Consider the following 17,245-nt stretch of genomic DNA (forward strand, 5'->3'; position numbering starts at 1 on the left):
CAATCTTGTGAAAAAAATAAAAAATAAAAAATGATGAGGGGAACTTCTTTTCTGTGAAATTTTCAGCTAATAAATGTAGACAATGGACTTTTTTAAATCACCATTTGCAACCCCTAACAAAACAGTGGATGTAGTTAATGACCATCATTGGAAGCTAAAATCAGTTGGTGATAGGCTGATCAGAAACTTTATATTGGATGGATCTAAACCTATTAATCTTAACTCTATTAAATGAGGAACTACCAGACACCATGTACCTCCTATGCAGAGTAAGAAGTACAGAGCATAAAGTATTATTATCAGGAGAAATGAATGCAACTTCATTCAGACCTCTAATTTAACTGCTAGATTACAAAAAAAAAAAAAGTAGAATATGTTAAAAGATAGCATGAATATCTAATGAACCAAATTCAGAATGTAGGAAACCTTTCAAAATGCTCCAGTCCTCTTCTCCTAAAAGAGTAGGTAGGTAAAGAAATATCTTAGGCAAAACTTTGAAGTTTGCTCATGGGTCCATGGGTATTTACTGTTGTCTTCCTTCTTTTGCTAATCAAGTATCTTATATATCCATGCATGCTAAGTCGTTTCAATCATGTCCAACTCTTTGCGATCCCATGGACTGTAGCCTGCCAGGTTCCTCTGTCCATGGGAATTCTCCAGGCAAGAATACTGGAGTGGGTTGCCATCTCCAGGGGATTTTCCCAACCCATGTCTCTTAAGTCTCCTGCATTGACAGAAGGGTTCTTTCCCACTAGCGCCACCTAGGAAGCCAATTTATGCACAGTTAACTGACAATAAACTGGAAAATTCTGAAAGAGATGGGAATACCAGACCACCTAACCTGCCTCTTGAGAAATCTGTATGCAGGTCAGGAAGCAACAGTTAGAACTGGACATGGAACAACAGACTGGTTCCAAATAGGAAAAGGAGTATGTCAAGGCTGTATACTGTCACTCTGCTTATTTAACTTCTATGCAGAGTACATCATGAGAAACGCTGGACTGGAAGAAGCACAAGCTGGAATCAAGATTTCTGCGAGAAATATCAATAACCTCAGATATGCAGATGACACCACCCTTATGGCAGAAAGTGAAGAGGAGCTAAAAAGCCTCTTGATGAAAGTGAAAGAGGAGAGTGAAAAAGTTGGCTTCAAGCTCAACATTCAGAAAACGAAGATCATGGCATCTAGTCCCATCACTTCATGGGAAATAGATGGGGAAACAGTAGAAACAGTGTCAGACTTTATTTTTGGGGGCTCCAAAATCACTGCATATGGTGACTGCAGCCATGAAATTAAAAGATGCTTACTCCTTGGAAGAAAAGTTATGACCAACCTAGATAGTATATTCAAAAGCAGAGAAATTACTTTGCCGACTAAGGTCTGTCTAGTCAAGGCTATGGTTTTTCCTGTGGTCATGTATGGATGTGAGAGTTGGACTGTGAAGAAGGCTGAGCGCCGAAGAATTGATGCGTTTGAACTGTGGTGTTGGAGAAGACTCTTGAGAGTCCCTTGGACTGCAAGGAGAGCCAACCAGTCCATTCTGAAGGAGATCAGCCCTGGGATTTCTTTAGAAGGAATGATGCTAAAGCTGAAGCTCCAGTACTTTGGCCACCTCATGAGAAGGGTTGACTCATTGGAAAAGACTCTGATGCTGGGAGGGATTGGGGGCAGGAGGAGAAGGGGATGACCGAGGATGAGATGGCTGGATGGCATCACGGACTCGATGGACGTGAGTTTGAGTGAACTCCGGGAGTTGGTGATGGACAGGGAGGCCTGGTGTGCTGTGATTCATGGGGTCGCAAAGAGCTGGACACAACTGAGCGACTGAACTGAACTGAACTGAACTGATATATATATATGTAATGAAGCTTAAGAAGTTTTTCAGAAATCTGTAATTGTATATGAATGGTGGCTCAGAGGTTAAAGTGTCTGCCTGCAATGCAGGAGACCTGGGTTCGATCCCTGTGATGAGAAGATCCCCTGGAGAAGGAAATGGCAACCCACTACAGTATTCTTGCCTGGAGAATCCCTTAGACAGAGGAGCCTGGTGGGCTACAGTCCAGGGGGTCGCAAAGAGTCGGAGACGACCGAGCAACTTCACTTTCACTTTCACTTTCATTGTATCTTTAAGAGTGATTTTTTAATCTCTGTTGATGTTACATTCTCTAACAGACCAGAAGTACACTTTATTTCTTCACAACCTGTCCAAGTCTAGTGTCAAGTGTACCCATCAAATTGGTTCTTACACACAGTTCTACTCCTCTTGCAGTTCCAGAAAAGTACCATCCACATTTATGCACAAGTAAAATAAAACATTAAATGACTGAGAGTTGAGAAGTTTTAAATTCTAATGTTAGTTTTTAAAGGAATTACAGAAACACACCAGATTTACAGAGTATGACGACAGTGTTAGAAAACAAATTCTTACCAAAAGCATCTTCAATTCCATCATAAAACTCACTAGATCAGGAGACTGCTGCATTCTCTAGACCAAAACATATTTTTAATTAATTTCATGTGTACAATGAATACTCCATGCACTGGAAATGGAAATTTTTTAAAAGTCCATATAAATATAAAAAAAAAAAATTAGCTAGCTTAAAAGTATAAGAATTGAATTATTGGTCATCAACACTATTATTTCTATCAATTTCATTCTGAAAGAGTAATTAAAGCCCTCAAATCTAATTTGGTGAGATATGCTGAATTATGTAAGCATGGCACTGAAAGTCTCACACATTACTCTATTTCTTCAGCACAGACTACTGTCAAGTTTAGCAAATCTAGCAAACCACAGCACTATTAAAAAAAATAGTATGACTGGAATATCAAGAGGAGTATAAAATATAAAAATCAGGCAAATCTATACAATTAAATCTAGTTAGAATAATGAATTAACTAATCAATAATACTGTGTATTTTAATTTTTTCTTTGACCTTAAAGACTGCCTATAATTGTTAATTTTGTCCTCTCACAACTAACCTGTATTAATTCAAAAGGAGTCAATCTTTCAATAAGGTAAAACAGTTACAATAATATGACAAAAAGTAAATGACTTCTGAAGTACAATGTTAAAGTGTTAGGGCCCCATTTCCTAGAAATCTTTGATTCTTAAAAGAAAATTATTATAAAATAAAAGCGAAATAATTCTCATTAAAATTGCTTTATTAAATAAATCTACATCATTTCTCTGCTTCAAATCAAAATAATGTTATTTTTGCTACTTTTTCTAATGCACTGCACTACCACCACACAGTTCTGAAGCTGATATGTAAATTTCAGTTTTTAGAGGAGAAAAATAATAATCTAAAGTATTCACCAATACACGAGGCATATGATTCATACTTTAATGTAGCTTGGTAGGGCACATGTTTGCAGAACAAATCTTTGACTTTCCCTTCTTCTACATATTTCCCCTGTAGTTGACTAGTGATGAGTACTAAATTATACCAAAAGTGTGCAAACTACAGCTCAGAGGCTAAATCCAGCCCAATAGCTGTTTTTATAGAGTTGTAATGAAATGCAGCCACGCCTGTTCATTTACCGCTTGTCAAAACTGTTCTGTGCTACAAGGGCAGAGCTATGTAGTCATAACTGAGATCTTAGGGTCCCCAAAACCTGTAAAATTTACGACCTGGCCCTTCACAGAAAAGACTGCTGACCACATCTCCCGCCCTGACTCATATTTAATGAAGTTAAAAATGATACCAGGAAAGAACAGTAACGTTCACCTGGACTTTGGAATAAAATAAAGACTAAAACTAATACTGGGTTCTATAGTATTGGAGGCCGGGGGGGAGATACATAACTGGGACTTTTTCTAGGAGCTCTCTTGGTGAATTGGTGGAGAAAAACTTATGAATCTTAAGTCTTCATTAAGAGTTTTTCTTCAAGCTATTTAGCTATCTCATTAGATTCATTTCTTAAACTTTAGCATACAACACAGTCTCAGTGAAAGGGGAGGGGACGGTGGAGAGAACACAAAGAGAAATCATGTAAACATTCCCTTAAAAATATGCTGTAATTATATTGCCAGTAATGACAGTCTACTTTCTACAAATCAAACAATTTCCTGTATTTTTTTGTGGTTCAGTACTGCTTTAAGTGAGAGTAACTGTCATTGTCATTTACCATAGATAATAACCTGCTTTAAGAGAGAGAAAACAGAAGATCAGGAAAAACACACAAATTAATAAACCATTAAAAGAAAGGCAGCTCTATTTACATCTATTTTTCTACAAGAGGTATTTCATTATTTTCAATTGCTTCAGTAACTGATTTGCTTGTTTCTCTAATCATTAAAAGAATTTTCAGGAAGAGGAACCTAAACATTACGAATAACTGAATTTGGGTGGGGATGTGGATAAAGTGGGTGAAGGGTGTCTAAAGTATAACTTATAAATTAAAAAAAAAAAGTAACTAAATAAATCCTGCCTATATTTCATCTATGCTGCCTTTACATCTATTCTTATTACATATGCATGCCTGATCCTAAGTGATTTCCACCCCACTTTTCTGTTGCTAATCTTAAACTACAATCACATTTTTGCCACAGATGTCCTACAACTCCTAAATGGGTCCTGGGATACTTTTGGTACCACCACTATTCAGGAAGAGAGAGTGAATGCATTTGAACGCCCTGAAGTTCCAAACATGGAAATAAAGTTTCAACACAAATGCTACCGGGAAATGTGCTGAGGATTTTAGACAGAAAATATTTTACATAAAATATGGTTCCATAAAATGCTTGATAGAGAAAAAAACCTACAGAATTCAGCAACAACTAAACCAGTGTGTTATAACACTTTGCAAAACAGGTTTTAAAAAGAGCATATTTAGTAAATTCCTAACCTCGCTTGGCAAAATGGTTGTCTGGCAAGGCCTTAAAAATAGCTGAGAAAAGAAGAGAAGTGAAAGGCAAAGGAGAAAAGGAAAGATATACCCATATGAATACAGAGTTCCAAAGAATAACAAGGAGAGATCAGAAAGCCTTCCTCAGTAATAAATGCGAAGAAATAGAGGAAAACAATAGAATGAGGAAGACTAGAGATCTCTTCAAGGAAATTAGAGACACCAAGGGAACATTTCATGCAAAGATGGACACAATAAAGGACAGAAATGGTATGGACCTAACAGAAGCAGAAGCTATTAAGAAGAGGTGGCAAGAATACATAGAAGAACTATACAAAAAAGATCCTCATGACCAAGATAACCATGATGGTGGGATCACTCACCTAGAGCCACACTTCTGGAATGTGAAGTCAAGCAGGCCTTAGGAAGCATCACTACGAACAAAGCTAGTGGAGGTGATGGAATTCCAGGTGAGCTATTTCAAATCCTACAAGATGATTGTGTGAAAGGGCTGCAGTCAATATGTCAACAAATTTGGAAAACTCAGCAGTGCCCATAGGACTGGAAAAGGTCAGTTTTCATTCCAATCCCAAAGAAAGGCAATGCCAAAGAACGTTCAAACTACCTCACAATTGCCCTCATCTCACATGCTAGCAAAGTAAAGCTCAAAATTTGCCAAGCCAGGTTTTAACAGTACATGAACCATGAACATCCAGATGTTCAAGCTGGTTTTAGAAAAGGCAGAGGAACAAGAGGTAATATTGCCAACATGCATTGGATCATAGATAAAGAAAGAGTTCCAGAAAAACATCTACTTATGCTTTATGGACTATGCCAAACCTTTTGACTGGATCACAACCTTTTGTGTGGATCACAACAAACTATGGAAAATTCTGAAAGAGATGGGAATACAAGACCATCTTACCTGCCTCTTGAGAAATCTGTATGCAGGTTAAGAAGCAACAGTTAGAACTGGACATGGAACAACAGACTGGTTCCAAATCAGGAAAGGAGTACGTCAAGGCTATACACTCTCACCCTGCTTATTTAACTTCTACGCAAAGTACATCATGAGAGACGCTGGACTGGATGAAGCACAAGCTGGAATCAAGATATCCAGGAGAAATTTCAATAACCTCAGATATGCCAATGACACACCCTTACTGCAGAAAGTAAAGAAGAACTAAAGACCCTCTTGATGAAAGTGATACACACAGTCAAAGGCTTTGGCATAGTCAATAAAGCAAAAGTAGATGTCTTTCAGGAACCCTCTTGCTTTTTCGATGATCCAGTGGATATTGGCAATTTGATCTCTGGTTCCTCTGCCTTTTCTAAATCCAGCTAAACATCTGGAAGTTCACAGTTCATGTGCTGCTAAAGCCTGGCTTGGAGAATTCTGAGCATTACTTTGCTAGCGCTTGAGATAAGCGTCAATTGTGAGGTAGTTTGAACGTTCTTTGGCATTGCCTTTCTTTGGGATTGAAATGAAAACTGACCTTTTCCAGTCCTATGGGCACTGCTGAATTTTCCAAATTTGCTGACATATTGACTGCAGCCCTTTCACACAATCATCTTGTAGGATTTGAAATAGCTCACCTGGAATTCCATCACCTCCACTAGCTTTGTTCGTAGTGATGCTTCCTAGGACCCACTTTACTTCACATGCCAGGATGTGTGGCTCTAGGTGAGTGATCCCACCATCATGGTTATCTGGGTCATACAGATCTTTTTTGTATAGTTCTTCTGTGTATTCTTGCCACCTCTTCTTAATAGCTTCTGCTTCTGTTAGGTCCATACCATTTCTGTCCTTTATTGTGTCCATCTTTGCATGAAATGTTCCCTTGGTATCTCTAATTTTCTTGAAGAGATCTCAAGTCTTCCCCATTATATTGTTTTCCTCTATTTCTTTGCACTGATCACTGAGGAAGGCTTTCTGATCTCTCCTTGCTATTCTTTGCAACTCTGCTTTTAAATGGGTATATCTTTCCTTTTCTCCTTTGCCTTTCGCTTCTCTTCTTTTCACAGCTATTTTTAAAGCCTCCTCAGACAGCCATTTTGCCTTTTTCCAATTCTTTTTCTTGGGGATGGTCTTGATCTCTGCCTCCTGTACAATGTCATGAACCTTCACTATAGTTTTCCAGGCACTATGTCTTTCAGATCTAATCCCTTGAATCTATTTCTCACTTCCACTGTGTAACTGTTGGGGATCTGATTTAGGTCATACCTGAATGGTTTAGAGGCTTTCCCTTCTTTCTTCAATTTAAGTCTGAATTTGGCAACAAGGAATTCATCATCTGAGCCACAGCTTCCGATCTTGTTTTTGCTGACTGTATAGGGCTTCTCCATCTTTGGCTGCAAAGTATATAATCAATCTGTTTTTGGTATTGACCATCTGCTGACGTCCATGTGTAGAGTCTTCTCTTGTGTTTTTGGAAGAGGGTGTTTGCTATGACTAGTGTGTTCTCTTGGCAAAACTCTATTAGCCTTTGACCTGCTTCATTCTGTACTCCAAGGCCAAATTTGCCTGTTACTCCAGGTACCTCTTGACTTCCTACTTTTGCATTCCAGTACGCTATAATGAAAAGGACATCCTTTTTGGGTGTTAGTTCTAGAAGGTCTTGTTTGTCTTCACAGAACTATTCAACTTCAGCTTCTTTAGCATTACTGGTCGGGGCATAGACTTGGATTACTGTGATACTGAATGGTTTGCCTTGGAAATGAACAGATTTCATTCTGTCATTTTTGAGATTGCATACAAATACTGCATTTCAGACTCTTTTGTTGACTATGATGGCTACTCCATTTCTGCTATGGGATTCTTGCCCACAGTAGTAGATATAATGATCTGAGTTAAATTCACCCATTCCAGTCTATTTTAGCTCGCTGATTCCTAAAATTTCGACGTTCACTCTTGTCATCTCCTGTTTGACCACTTCCAATTTGCCTTGATTCATGGACCTAACATTCCAGATTCCTATCGATATTGCTCTTTATAGCATCAGACTTTACTTCCATCACCAGTCACATCCACAACTGAGTGGTATTTTTGCTTTGACTCCATCTCTTCATTCTTTCTGGAGTTACTACTCCACTGACATCCAAAAGCATATTGCGCACCTACCGACCTAGGGAGTTCATCTTTCAGTGTCTTATCTTTTTGCCTTTTCATACTGATCATTGGGGTCTCAAGGCAAGAATACTGAAGTGGTTTGCCATTCCCTTCTCCAGGGGACTACATTTTTTCAGAACTCTCCACCATGACCCATCCATCTTGGGTGGCCCTACACAACAGGGCTCATAGTTTCATTGAGTTAGACAAGGCTCTAGTCCATGTGATCAGATTAACTAACTACCCTCACTTAAAACAAATCTTTTAAAAAAAGGACTTACCTGTTGTACTATGTGATGATATCCATTAAGTACTGCTTTCAGCTGCCAACTACATAGTAATCTAAAATTTTAATGGAACAAAATGGTTTGTTCATTGTTTAGAATTAAAAGGAATAAACATTTGTATGCTAACTCTAATATGTACATACATAGAAAAGAATGACATAAACATAATTCTGACAAGTTAATAAAATTTTTACTGCTAGTACTGTTGAAAATCATGTCTTCAAACTGTTGGTACTAACTTTATTTCAAAATATAAATGACTGCAATCAGCAAATGACATGCAAACAAACAGTACATTTTTTTTTTAATTTTAACATATCCAAAGCAACGTTTTCTTGAACTGGATTCTTTCCCAAGGTAGATTAAATAAAACCAACAGTTTTGATCATAATTTACAGAACTTGTATTTGAGAAACCAAATGCATTATAATAATCTGTGTTTGTGCTGGCTTAGTCATGTCTGCCTCCTTGAGACTTCGTGGACTGTAGCCCCATAGGCTCTTGTGTCCATTATAACAATCTAATCTTCCTTAAATTCCAGATTAAGGACACACATACTTTTAACTGTGTAACTGGCTCACCCTCAGCTGCATTCTTAACACTGTTAGGTAACTCTTCTGGAAATGCTTTTACTTACCTAGAAGTAGAAAGTCTGAGTTTTCCCAACCATGATCTTTTCAAACAATCATGACTCTCCTTTTCTGGTCTGCTAACCCACATCCTCTCTGCTATCTCCTGTCACAAGGGCAGAATAGCTCATTCGACTGTCCATGGGGAACCCCGTCTTCAAATGTACTTTCCACCTCCTGCCACCAACTCAGTCACATCAATTCACTAATTACTCCTTTACTGTGGTATCCTTACTTTCCACTAGCATTTTTTCCTCTGTAACTTGTTTAAGCAAATCTTATTTTTAGGAAAACATGTAATTATAACTCTTCCTTGACTGCACACCCTTCTCTGGCCACTCCTATTCTTCAAAGTAGTTTATACTGTTTACATTTCCTTTCTACCCACTCCAAAAACCCCAATACAAGCCGACTTCAACCACTACATGAAACGTGCAATCTAACCTGACCCCTTTGCAACACTAAGCACTGCTAACCACTCTGACTTTTAAGCTGCTCTTTTTTTGGTTTCAGAAACAACTGTCCAGGTTTTCCTGTTAAATCTGCTCAATCCTTTGTCTTCTTTCAAGTTCTTCTTTATTTACCACACCTTTAAATATTGTTATGCCCTCAAGATTATGTCACTAGCTTTCTCTTCTCACTCTATCCATGCAGGAAAACCTATCCACATTCATGGCCCCAAATCCCATGCCTACTGTGACTTCTACACACATCTCCATTCCAAGCTTCATGCTTAAGTTCCCCACCAAAACACTGCTGCTGCTGCTGCTAAGTTGCTTCAGTTGTGTCCGACTCTGTGCAACCCCACAGACAGCAGCCCACCAGGCTCCTCCATCCCTGGGATTCTCCAGGCAAGACTACTGGAGTGGGTTGCCATTTCCTTCTCCAACCAAAATACTACTACCTACTAAAATCTCCTGTTCATACTTCACATCTGATATGCCTGAAAACAATTCCCCTTCAATTTCTTCCATCTGTGACCTCTTCTCTAGTTTAGTGATCTGAGTTAGGAATTTGCAAAGAATCCTCCCCACTCCTGTCTCCCTCTTATCTCCCACTTCTGATCAGTCACAAAATCCTGTCAGCTCTACTCGTAACTGTCTCTGGATTCTTCTTCCTTTCCTACCCTCAGAAAAATTTTGGAGCAGAAATTAGATTTTAGGTGCTACCTAAATTTCTATTCTCATCTCTTGACATTCCTTGAAGGGCTGTCAATACCTATAGCCCATGTTGACACCTAATTTCTATCAGGGCAGAACTGATGTTGTGGGACTTCCCATGCCTGAACATACACATAATTAACATCAGTCAAAAAGTTGGAAACAAAGTTTTCTAATTATTTCTATTCTCCAAATATTTTCACTTGTTTACTGCTTTAAATAAAAAGTAAACTAGACTGTGTTGCTGTCGAAGAGCACTTCACCACCACAGAAAATCATTTAAAAAGCACACTGATTTGTAAAAATCAGAAATGCTTCTGGCTAACTAATTAATAAGCAGAACTCTAACAAACAGAATCAGCTTATACAGATGTGACTGCCCATCCCAACAAGATGCCTGTAGAGTATATAACAAAATACCACATTACCTGGCATTCCTCAGCTGTAAATCTTTGGGCAGCAATAGTCTAAGGTGGAAATCTCTTCCCTGTGAAAAATATTAAAAAGGTTCACTCAAATTAACAGAAGTCAATCAGAATCACATAAAAAAGGCAACATTTTCCTGTATTTTCTAAAAAGTATCAACTTTATTCAAATACTTATTAAAATACAAGCAACAAAATAGTGCATTTAAGGGAAAATAACTCAAAAATATGTCAGAAACTTTTGTGATTATTGGGTAATCAAAACACTGAGACAGGATTTTGTTTTTAAAGAAAAAGTCATTCACATAAATAAGAAATACTAACAAATTGTTATGCAGACATAAAGGAGAAAGTTAAATGTTATTTCTTAGGAAATAAATTCAAGAAAAAAGAAATTCTCTCAAACTGATTTGAAGATAGAAGAAAAAATCATGACATACCCCATATTTGTAGTTTTCCAAATTTTAATAAAGTGAAAATATTTAAATAATCTTAATATACAGACATCAGAGAAATATTTTCATAAATCGGAGTATATTTAGTTCTCCCACACTTAAAGACCTTTAATAAATAAAATCCTTGAAAGTTAATTATTTTAATTTAAATATTCATTAACTATAATCTGAAAAAACTAAATTTTTCTTAAAAGTCCTTCTAAGGAAAGAAGGACAGTTCTCTGAGAAATATACTGTATTACTTTCTTGAGAAAGTGAATGGGAAAGCAGCTTAAACTTTGTACCTTAAATAGCATAACATGAAATCTAAGCAAAGGTAAGCAGAAAAAGACAAACAGAAATATAATCTTTTACTCCAACAGTATAAAATGAAAAAGAGTAATAAAATTCTTGAAAAACAATTACCACGAGAATTTTATCAGAATCTCCCTCAAAGCAGTTTCAAAAATAGAGGAACACAATTAAATGTACCCCATAACCTTTACTTTCATGGTAATATTGCAGTTCTGACTTTCATTACATTTAAATGTCCTTTAAAAAAATGAAACAAAATATACTACTGACCTTTTCAAAAGGTCAAGTAACAATAATTCACTATTTCATTAAACCACTAAAAAGTATTATGTAGTAACCTTAACCTAACTTTATAGACACCCCACACATAGGTGTAAGAACAATCTGGAACTCAAAATTTACATGAAAAATAGTAAAACTACTCTACTCAACTGTGTTACATAAAATAATAAAATTCCAAAGTCTCTTATTTGCAAAATCCAACCATTTTAAAAGTCAAATGCCATGTCACATGTCATAATACTGATTCAAGAAAATGTCTAAAATTATCTTTTTTTAGTTAAATCATAGGAAAAAAAATATGTTAACTGCTCTCATGAAGAATTTCCAAATTTACAGCAAACAAAAGTATCAACAGTTGCCTAAATCTGAATCTGTCTACATACCAATCCCAAAAAATATGTACATCAAAATTAAGAGCAAATAGAACCACAAAAACCCCATCTTAGGCAGAGGCAGAAGAAAGAGAATGGTATAAACTTCAAAACTGCCTGTAAGAAGAAAAATACAAACCACTTTCCAGTGCCTTCCATCCTGAGGCTCCTACATCAAGTCCTTTGAGAGAGCTAGGGGATTCAGGAAATTTAAAAAAAAAAAAAAAACAGAAAACAGAAAACAGAAGAGGGGATTAGATTATGTGTGAAAAATATAGAGTTAGCAACACAGAAGTCAAGGACCTCATCTTGGATAAGAACTGTAAAAGTAAAAGATAGTAAAAGGGCTAGCCTTTGGAAACGGTGTTAGGAGGAAAAAGTAGCAACTATGGGAAACTGAGGGTCTTACATAACATTAAAAATGCTGGATTCTTCCTCCAACACTACCAAAAAAAATCATCCATCAAGTAAACTGCATTTTGCAAACAGAAGATAGTACTTTTTAAAATTAGAGTATAATTGCTTCCCTGGTGGCTCAGAGGGTAAAGCATCTGCCTGAGATGCAGAAGACCCAGGTTCCATCCCTGGGTCAGGAAGATCCCCTGGAGAAGGAAATGGCAACCCACTCCAGTATTCTTGCCTAGAAAATCGCATGGACAGAGGAGCTTGATGGGCTACAGTCCATGGGGTCACAAAGAGTCGGACACAACTGAGTGAGTACACTTACACTTACTTACTTATAGTTGCTTTACACTGCTGTATCAGTTTCTGCTGTACAGCAAAATGAATCAGCCATACATATACATATATTCCTCCTATTTTGCATTTCCTTGCTATGTAGATCCAAAGAGGGTATTCTTGAGGAATTTAACAAATTACTGCAGCCAACGGTTGACAAACACAAAGATAATGTCTCCATCAATGCTAAGCTCAGTTCAGTTCAGTAGCTCAGTCATATCCAACTCTTTGCTACCCCATCACCAATTCCTGGAGCTTGCTCAAACTCATGTCCATTGACAAGGTGATGCCATCCAACCATCTCATCCTCTGTCATCCCCTTCTCCTCCTGCCTTCAATCTTTCCCAGCATCAGGGTCTTTTCCAATGAGTCAGTTCTTTGGCCAAAGAGTCAGGTGGCCAAAGTATTGGCGTTTCAGCTTCAGCATCAGTCCTTCCAATGAAAATTCAGGAATGATTTCCTCTAGGATGGGCTGGTTCGATCTCCTTGCAGTCCAAGGGACTCTCAAGATCTTCTCCAACACCACAGTTCAAAAGCATCAATTCTTCGGCACTGACTCAAAGTTTATAGTCCAACTCTCACATCCATACATGACTACTAGAAAAACCATAGCTTTGACTAGATGAACCTTTGTCAGCAAGTAATGCCTCTACTTTTTAATATGCTGTCTAGGTTGGTCATAACTTTTCTTCTAAGGAGCAAGCGTCTTTTAATTTCATGGCTGCAATCACCATCTGCAGTGATTTGGGAGCCCCCCAAAATATAGTCTGTCACTGTTTCCATTGTTTCCCCATCTATTTGCCGTGAAGTGATGGGACCAGATGCCATGATCTTAGTTTTCTGAATGTTGAGTTTGAAGCCAACTTTTTCATTCTCCTCTTTCACTTTCATCAAGAGGTTCTTTAGTTCTTCTTTGCTTTCTGCCATAAGGGTGGCATATCTGCATATCTGAAGTTATTGATATTTCTCCCAGCAATCTTTGATTCCAGGTTGTGCCTCATCCAGTCCAGCATTTCACATGATGTACTCTGCATAGAAGTTAAATAAGCAGGGTGCAATAAACAGCCTTGATGTACTCCTTTTCCTATTTGGAACCAGTCTGTTGTTCCATGTCCAGTTCTAACTGTTGCTTCTTGACCTGCATACTACTATGACCTGCTAACCTACTATGAGACAAAAACAAAATGTGGAGAGATAGGAGGGGGATTTGGGATGGAGGGGACATTATATATACCTATGGCTGATTCACACTGACATATGGCAAAAACCATCACAATACTGTAAAGTAATTGTCCTCCAAATAAAATAAATATATAAATTTAAAAAAAATAAGAACTGAGACATTTCAGGTGATGACAGTCCCTCAACATAAACAAAAAACATAAGGCATAAACAAACTACAATACTGAATTAAACATTATTTGGTGAGTATTTGCACCCAGATTCAGAAATTTTAAAACCTCATAACAGAAACTGAAGGGAAAAAAAGACAAAATAATATTAAAATGGAAGGATAAATTAAGAGCTACTCAAAAAAGAATAGAATAAAATAAAAAATTCATAAAAGACAAAAAGGTAAGAAAATGACCAAATGAGAAAAAAATTAAAGACCACTTGAGAGAAGCAACTGAAGTGGACACAAGCAAAAAAAAAAAAAACCAATAAGAAAAAGATCAAATAACATCTGGGAAATAGAATAATAAATAAAACAAGACTTTAAAAAGCCACAGTGTAACAAACTTTTAATAATCTGAGTGAAAATGCTCACTTAATAATATATAATTCAGTATTCCTTTAAGAAACTGAAGGGAACGTCCTTTAATTTATATAATGGAACAACAGGGAAGGATTTATCTTCCCATTTTAACTAAAAGACTGGACAAAATATTTGAAACAATGATTTTTAGACATCAAACAACAGGCAGCACAGGACAATGACCTCTGAAAGAAGGGAAACAAAGGAGAAAAGTCTCTGTAATTGGCCAGCCTGGAGAATTTTCAGGCTGCAGGGCAAGGACGAAGAACCAAATAGAGCCTAACATATTCTATTATTTGAGAAGACAGGCATGAGTAAGGGGAGGCCAAGGCATGTAGAATTTACAAGGTACAGTACAGAAGAGGAGAGAAATACATGGAGAAAAATTACACAGAGAATAATTCTACAGAACTTCAGAGAATTCCTAAAAAGTGTTCTTCCGCTGAGTACTGATTGCCGCAGGATGTGAGACTACCTAAAGATGGGGAGATAAGAGACTATCTCGAGGCACTCACACAAGGCTAAAAGAAATCATGTTCTAACCAACCAGAGTGGAAAACCTTGTACTGTAAGAGCTATTAAACAGTACTCTTCAGAGTGTTGTCTCAGTGGTATAACCAAATCTCTAGGCTCAAGTCCGTTCTGTTTCAGCTTAACAAAGCTTAAAAGTAAACCTTGGAAAGATTTGCTGTTTCCAAGTAATTTAACGGTTGTCATTCAGTCACTCAGTTGTGTCCAACTCCTTGCAACCCTATGAACTACAATATTCCAGGCTTCCCTGTCTTTCACTATCTTCCAAAATTTGCTCAAACTCATGTCCATTGAGTCGGTGATGCCATCCAACTATCTCTACTTGTTGCCCCTGTCTCCTCCTGCTCTCAATCTTTCCCAGCCTCAAGGTCTTTTACAATGAGTTGGTTCTTTGAAATCAAGAATATTTAAGAGAACAAAAAATTTCATACAACCAGTGGAATGCACAATGTATGTCAACCAATCAAAATACCAGGTATGCAAAGAAGTAAGAAAATAAGATTAAAAAGAGAAAAATCAAGAGAAACAAATATAAAATGGCAGATGATAGAGCTTCCCTTCCTACACTTAAGCAGTTATGTTCAGGAAGGTAGAGAAAAGCATCAGTATGCTAAACAGACACAAAAAAACACAAAGACCCAAGTTGAAGAGATGAAAAATACAATGTATGAGATGAAAAATATGTTACAATGCAGTTATTAAAAGCAGATTAAACACTGAAAAAAATATATTTGTGTACCTGAAAACACAGAAGTAGAACATCCAAAGAAAGCAGAGAAACTGACTGGAAAATAGAAAAAAAAAAAAAAATCAATGAATTATGGAACAACTTAAAGTGACTTAATACACATGTATTTGGAGTCCCCAACATAGGAAGCAGGAAGGAACAAAAAACTTTTTGAAGAAATAACGGCTGAAGTGTTTCCAAATTAAATGAAAATACAGATCCAAAAAGCACAATAAACCCTATGAAGGAAAAACATGAAGGCAACTACATCAAGGAACATCACAATCAAATTGACAGAAACCAGTGAGAAAAATATTAACAGCCAAAGAAAAACAATATACTTACAGAGGATCAAAGATAAAGATAAAAAGTAGAGATTTCTCATACATAATAAAACAAGACAATGAAACAAAACTGCTAAAGCACTAAAACAAGAAGTCAACCTAGAACTTTATACCCAGTGAAAGTATCTTTCAAAAGGTCAAATAAACAATTTTTGAGACATAAAACAGCTGAAGAATTCAGCACTAGCAGATATGGACTACAAGAAATGTTAAAGGACCAAGTTTAGGGAGAAAGTAAATGAGTCCACGGGTAGCAAAGACTTGGACATGACTGAGTGACTGAACAAAAATAACGACAAAATAAAACAAGATGGAAATCTGGATATACAACAAAGAGTATCAGAAACAGTAAATATATAGATAAATATAAAAGACCTTTTTCTTATTTTTTAAAATCTCTTTAAAGCATAATTGTGCCAAAGCTGGAATGACTTAAGCAACAAATAATGTATTACTAGAATATAATTCAAAATATAAAATATCTGTATGTCCATACTGATATAAACGATTGAAAGAAATAGAGAAATTAATCTCCCATACAGAAGAATTCCAGATAAATTACAACTGACTCTTGAACAACATGAGTTTGAATTGTTCAGGTCCACTTATACATAGATTTTTTTTTTTTTTTTGACAATAACTACATACTGTAGTGCTATACAATCTGCACTTGGCTGATTTCATAGATGGATTTTCAAGCCCACAAGTTTTAGCACACTTAAGCTTTGCGTTATTCAAGGGTCAACTGTATATAGATACTCCACTTCAAAAGGGAGGCAGAATAATTCCCCACTTCTTAATAAGGGCTGCTCATAGTGACTTCCTGCCAAAGAATACAGTATGGAAAGGGGTGGGAAAAAAAGCAACTTCCCACTAGGGAAACCTACAAACACAACTTCAGCCAAGTGATCAAAGTCAACATCAACAGTCATAAATCATGTTGATAATATGTACCCTTAATATGATGTGATGAAATGGTATCTAAACTTTGTGATGTTTCTCTCAAAAACCCATAAAGCCTAATCACAAGAAAAAAGGCAAATCCTAGTAGAGCAGTGTCCTACAATAAACTTGACTAGAATTCCTCAATTAAAAGGGTCATTTCATAATCATAAAGGAGTCAGAGTCATCAAAAACAAGGAAGGTCTAAAAAATTATCACAGCTCAGAGAAGCCTTCATGGCAAATAAATGGGGAAACAATGGAAATAGTGAGAGATTTTATTTTGGGGGGCTCCAAAATCACTGCACTTGGTAACTGCAGCCATGAAATTAAAAGACACTTG

The 17,245-nt window shown here is 36.8% G+C and overlaps 1 protein-coding gene across 4 annotated transcripts in view; it reads right to left on the reverse strand.

Annotated features, from left to right (window-relative positions):
- FANCL (FA complementation group L) overlaps positions 1–17,245 on the reverse strand; it is an 85,436-nt gene that overhangs the window by 61,986 nt on the left and 6,205 nt on the right. Inside the window, exons 1-4 of one of the 4 annotated variants that reach the window (XM_040224889.1) lie at positions 12,005–12,151; positions 10,467–10,525; positions 8,244–8,304; positions 2,430–2,486 (exon numbers count right to left, since the gene is read on the reverse strand). In XM_040224889.1, the coding sequence (XP_040080823.1) occupies positions 2,430–2,483 (54 nt within the window). In that variant the 5' untranslated portion in view covers positions 2,484–2,486; positions 8,244–8,304; positions 10,467–10,525; positions 12,005–12,151. Of the gene's footprint in view, positions 1–2,429; positions 2,487–7,077; positions 7,107–8,243; positions 8,305–10,466; positions 10,526–12,004; positions 12,152–17,245 lie in introns of those variants that run through there. The other 3 variants (XM_040224887.1, XM_040224888.1, XM_040224890.1) reach the window with 3 other exon arrangements.

This window comes from Oryx dammah, unplaced genomic scaffold (assembly GCF_014754425.2).
Source record: "Oryx dammah isolate SB20612 unplaced genomic scaffold, SCBI_Odam_1.1 HiC_scaffold_25, whole genome shotgun sequence".
Classification (NCBI taxonomy): domain Eukaryota; kingdom Metazoa; phylum Chordata; class Mammalia; order Artiodactyla; family Bovidae; genus Oryx; species Oryx dammah.